This window comes from Sinohyriopsis cumingii, chromosome 17 (assembly GCF_028554795.1).
Source record: "Sinohyriopsis cumingii isolate HCF-2022 chromosome 17, ASM2855479v2, whole genome shotgun sequence".
NCBI classification, from domain to species: domain Eukaryota; kingdom Metazoa; phylum Mollusca; class Bivalvia; order Unionida; family Unionidae; genus Sinohyriopsis; species Sinohyriopsis cumingii.
The window spans coordinates 28,414,508-28,420,507 of NC_142977.1; the positions used below are offsets into that span (position 1 = coordinate 28,414,508).

The following is a 6,000-nucleotide window of genomic DNA, read 5'->3' on the forward strand; positions in this document are numbered from 1 at the left end:
AATTAATCAACAGACCCTGATAAGTGACAAATTGTTCACTTATAGAATATTTTGACAGTTTTATAAAATAGTGAAACTAGATCAAAAGTATACAATGTAACATATATTTACACTTCTCTGCAGGATTTTTATAATGTAAGTCCTGAGCCAAAATTCCATGAAAACTGAGTCCTGTATCTATTGAAAAATTTAGAAACAATTTCAAAGCTAAAAATACTAAATCCAGAAATTAGAGGTCCTGCAAGCAATGACTTACACCACAGACATTCAATACATGACTTACCTGAACCTTCTTCAATGCCAAAATACTTCCATTGATTTTACTCTTTACTCTGTACACCTCAGAAAATTGTCCTTTCCCAATCTTCTTATCTATTTCAATATTTCCCAAACATCCATATATGTTGGCACTTCCTTCTGATGTTGCCCCAGGGTCTGTGTCCATACTCTCCATTGTTCATATAAATCTGGAAAATAAAACAGCAAGGTTGAAAGGCCATTAAGCTTTGTACAACTACATTCTTTTCAGGAGCTGCAGTGGTTAGAATGCCAAACTGATGACAGAAAGGTTGCTGGTACAAAAGCAACTAATGCATTAGCCTGGGTTGGATACCATGGTGTGTCCTTCAATAAAGTGCTTTACTCTAACTGCCCCAATACTAAATAAATTACTTTTGTTACTGTGCCATAAAACACTAAAATCCAACTATATAGTCCTTCTTTGGTATTTCCTTTAGTTATACTTGGGAAACATCTTCACTAGCCAAGGTTCTGATATGCTATACCAAGACAATGGGAAAACAAAACTGGAATGGACTCATAAATAAGCAATTTTCACATGCTGATCTCTGTTTGTACAAATACATCCTCTCCCTCAAATATACCTGTGATGGTTTCTCTCCGGTATGTGGTCATAATTTCAGTGTTAAAGTTACCAAGTATCCTTTTGAGGTCAATTGCCTCCACCATTTTAGGCCTATGTACAATGCACCTCTGTTACATGTTACTGAATAGTTGGCATTATATGCTAAGGGAGGCAAATCATGACATCCAATAGATGTTGCTAAGACAAAGCACTGAAATATTTAATTAATCCGCCAAGGTGTAGATAAGGTAACATATCAGAACCTTGGCCAGCGGACTGGCTTGAGGCAATATGGTGCACTGTGTAAAATACATTTTGCACCCCCCAATCATTAAAATATTTGCTGATAAACTCAAAAGAAACTGATAGTTGTGATCAAATGAAAAGTTTTTCATATCAAGAAATATAAAGGCTTTGTTTCCTTTAAGTTCCTTTATCTTATTTTTGTGCCCCTTTTCTTCTACAGTTTGGTGCCCCTTTGGAAACAGCTCCCTGTGAAAGCAAACCACTCCCCACACAGCTTGCACTGGCCCTGGTTACACTACAACTTCCCAGAGATACAAGCAGCAGCAATAACCATCTATTATGTATTACTATCTTATGCTTTGAAATATTAATTTCTGAGGGTTATCAATCGTACTGATTAATTAAATCATATCAAAACAGACTGTAGTTTCTAAAACCATAAAATCCACACAGCTTAACTCACTCCCTGCTCCCCTACCCAAGAAATTATTTTCCTTTGAGCCTGAAATGTGGGTAGGAAATGCATTTTTGGGGATATTTCTTAATGGATCCAAAGACATATCTTTTTGAGACTTTCATTAAACTGCATACGTAGGTGTATAAAAGGCACTGTATCTGATTGGCTATTTCAGCCATGTGCAGAAGGGTGAAAATTGGACATCCTTGCTTGTCTGCATACTGGACACATGATTTTTGTGCCCTGGAATCAGTTTACACCAAAACTTGTCCTACTTGTTGCAAAAGTTTATCTGTCTGTGTGCAGTTCAGACTGGTCTGATTAGATTTAGGCCAAAATGTAAAAATCCAGACACAAACTTTGGTAATTTTCAGTCACAAAATATTAGGTAAAAAAATTTATTGTTTTTTTTTTCCTGCATTTTTTTTAAAGCAAGTAGACAGTTGATATTTCTTTTAATGTTATTATAAATCTGTATCTGTCCCCTTTTGGAAATAACAGCCAGCAAGCTGTATTGAAAATGATGTTGATGTTAATGAGCCCAGAAGAAGGGTACTGCTTCACAATGCCTAAACAATAAAAAGACATTCTTTAGTAACCTTTCTGTTCCTGACAGAAACGAATTACGTGCAGAAACAAATGCAAAAATTGAATTTTTATTAAACATGACTTTAATAAGTGACCTTACTTTAATTAGCTACCTAACTGACAATATTCAATCAAGTGTGGAATACCTGAATAAAGACAATGTTTCCCTATGATACAGTGTATTTAAATTCTGGTCTTTATCTAAATAGCTACAACTTTGAAATTTTTGTATAATTTCTCAGAATTATATGATTTATACTGAGATAACAAGCCTGAAGGCCAGATTTCTACACTTTAACCTCGGGCAAGGTTAAAATATTTAATTGTAAATTTATCTTCAATCTTAGCAGCTTTTTCAATGAACCATGGTGCACTTGAATTTACCGATGTATGTGCAGTCCACTAACTCCTTTGGAAATTTGTTCCACAAGATAACTATTTGGCTAGAAAACAAATTAGGGCTCAAATTAGTCCTGTCATTCAGTTTAAATAGTTTCCAGGTCTGTCCTCTTGTTACTGCATTTGATGTTACAAACAACTTTCTCAGGTTTGATTTTACAAGGACATTTTGTTTTTGTTACTCTGATTGGATGCATGCAAACACCTTTTCATTTTTAACATTATAATGTTTACATAAATGTCATACACCATACCTTAAACTGACGGGACGGAAAGACGGTGATGAATTAATCTCAATAATTAATGAAACTATGCGTATATTTACATATACTGTACCATGTTGTCAATACAAAATGCTAAAGCCTTTGAGCATTTCAATATTCCATTGGTTTTGATAAATGTATATAACAACTCTTATCCACATCGAGTGTATGGAATCCTGCCACCCAAGGTCGGATTGAAATGACAAGTCATGTGACCATATTAATGTAGTGTTTCCAATGGCTAATCTGAGACCATGCTCAAAATTATGAAACAATTTATGAAATATTATGCGCTATTGTCAATACAAATAAATCTGAAAGGGTCTGTTTGTGTGGCATAGCCAAATATCACATATAGTATGCAACAAATGGAAAGCTATAAATTATAAACTTAAAAATGTCATTTAAATGTTCAAGTTAAATCTGTTTTGCTGAAAATATATTTATAGAGCTAAAATAGGCAATCTGACATTGCATTCTATGTGCAACAGATGAATGCACTGAGATAGTATTGAGTTATTGCATTGCAATGAACATATTACATCAAGACTAAGCAAGATGCAATGAGTGCTGCATTTTTCATATACATTAGGCCTTGTGTACAATGCATGTGGCAAACATCATGATCCCATGTGATGGGGCTGCCATATCAGTCTTCTTCCAGTCAGCCTGGTCCTTTGACTGACAGTTATATTACATGCATAACTGTAACCCAACAGCTAACAAACTTTCTATATTGAAAGTTATAGTTATCACCTGTACTGATAGAAGCTAACAAAATTCTCAAACATTATTATAAAATGACTTCCTGAAACTACATACTATAAAATGACATATTTGCTTGTTTACATATTACTTCTTTTCCTCTCTTCTCTCATTAAAAGTAGTTTCTAAACATTAGTCTTCAGTCCTTCATTCTTATTACTCATCTACAGATAATGAAAAGTACATGACATTTGCTACTTATCTTAAATAAACCTTTTATGCATGCATAAATGGGATATATAGTGACTTTGCTTCTAAGTATGAGAACTACTGCAGTTTCCACAAGTGAGTTAGAAGACACTTTCTGCTAGCAAGAGTGTAGTTCAAATTCTGAGGATATATTTGAACATAATTACAAACTGATCAAGTAAGATATATAAGCAGTGGCATACTTCAGAAGAAGGTGATTTAGCAAAATTTTTCTGTAATTATTATAAATAGTTATTTATATTGTTTGTGTGTAACATCTGAACACTGGGTCAGTTGGTTTTTATCAATATACAGTGTAGTCATTTTCAAAGACACTGGGTGCTTTAAAGAACATGATACAAGGAGGCTACTTGATGTGGCTGGTGGTCTACATAATGGGGAAATATTAGAGCAAAGTCTTACATTTTGTACATTTTACCCATTACAAGGATAACAAGAAAGCTAGTCACTGACTTTATCATAAAATGCTGCTATGACAAGTACAGGCCTCCAATGTTTTGGTTTAGGAACTTATGTTGTGGCTGTTTAAGACTGACAAAAATCCATAATTTTTGCAAACAGTATGTGCAGAAAATCATTCACATTCAATTTCTCCAAGTTTAATACAAAATCCAATTTCCTTGCCACGAAATGAATTATCCATAAGTATCAGGAAAACTTCATTTTCACAACATACAGACTTTGTATTGCCGTTACATAATGCATTAAAGTCTAGACATAAAAATATGGAATTCTTTTTATTATACATTATTCTTTCACACACTCATTCCTAAATGTTGCAGGATACTTAACTGAAGGAAATGGGATATCACTACTACCATAACTTTTAGCCATTTCTCCACAATCAGAGTATACCTCCGCCCCCCCCCCCCCATCATCCTGTACTGATTTGTCATTACCAATAGCCCCAGAGTTGACAGAGCTGTCAATGCTTCGACATTTTCTTTGACCAAATGCAATTTCTCTCCTATTTTGTTCATGAATTATTCCTCGTGGTTACGTGACCATTTTCCCGATGCTCAAGAATTTCTGACAACGGATTGCACGTAAAACTCTAATGTGATTAGGTGTATTTAGCCAATGAAAGAAATTATAGAGACCTTTAACAGGTGTCCCCCCCCCCCCCCCCGTCCAACACGTCCACAGCAAGTGAAATATCTACACTGTATGGACTTAACATTCAAAACTAAGCAAGTTTGTGCATATAGCTGATGCTGACTGTTTAAAATATATCCAATAAGCAGATTCTCACTTTTGGACGGAATAAAAAGCGTTTGACCAAATGTCAAACCCCACTCGAGCTCTTGAAAGTATTTCACAGGAAGTATATATCACGCATGCTTAAATTTTTCGTGGCAACTAACCTTATTCTAGACACCTCGGCATTTTCCCTTAGTTGCGATGAAATTTACCCGAATCTTGTCAGGAAGGATTACTTGTAACCTTATCCATGAAACACTAGTTAAACTGCCCTTTCAGAAAAAAATTAAAAATTATTTTATACAAAAATACTCGTTGCTACATTTTGTTTCTTCAAAATTAAAAGAATCTAATGAATAAAGTATAAATGGATTGACTATTTTATTAAAGCATATCATTTTATCAAGTCGTACACTCTCAATGGCCGTTCATATCAATTAGTTTTTCTTGAAGAGCTATAACAAATAGGTAGATTTTAACATTTAGAATGCGCTTTGGGGGAAAATAAACTTATATTTTAATGAACAAAGTGTTTTCTTGACAAAAATTTGTTTAATTGATCATTGTCAAAACTATCCACGGAAAGGTAACCACATTTTAGGTACGGAACGTCTACCATGCCCTAAAGTAGTATGGTGTATGGAGCAGCAGGGAGGCCGAGCAGCCTCTAATTGGTTCACTCGTATTTTCGCGAATTAAGCCTTCCTACAAAACACAAAAATCGTAATAAAAAAAGTGCGTATCCAGCGTAAAACAACTTTGTTTACTTGTTATCGCCGGTATGTTTTTTTCCTCTTTGTCATCGAAGGAAAAATGCGCGATCGTCGGTGACAATTTGGAGGCGCGGCCTCCCTGCTGCTATTACCCAAAAATCGTATCGAACCCGACTCGATACCGTGTTCGAGGATCATGTAAATTTATTGTTATGAATCCGTGCGGGGTTATTGGGCATGATAAATAAATTTCTAAACTTATTTATATCCATATCGCCACTGCACCAAGTCTGA

General features: G+C 34.8%; 1 protein-coding gene across 2 annotated transcripts in view; it reads right to left on the minus strand.

The window, feature by feature from the left end:
• Window positions 1-5,140, minus strand: part of LOC149778323 (serine/threonine-protein kinase Nek7-like) — a 28,137-nt gene extending 22,997 nt beyond the window's left edge. The window contains exons 1-2 of one of the 2 annotated variants that reach the window (XM_089939132.1): window positions 5,046-5,140; window positions 284-467 (exon numbers count right to left, since the gene is read on the minus strand). In XM_089939132.1, coding sequence (XP_089795258.1) covers window positions 284-454 — 171 coding nt within the window. In that variant the 5' untranslated portion in view covers window positions 455-467; window positions 5,046-5,140. Of the gene's footprint in view, window positions 1-283; window positions 468-5,012 lie in introns of both variants that reach the window. The other variant, XM_089939133.1, reaches the window with a different exon arrangement.
• Window positions 5,141-6,000: the final 860 nt, after the last annotated feature.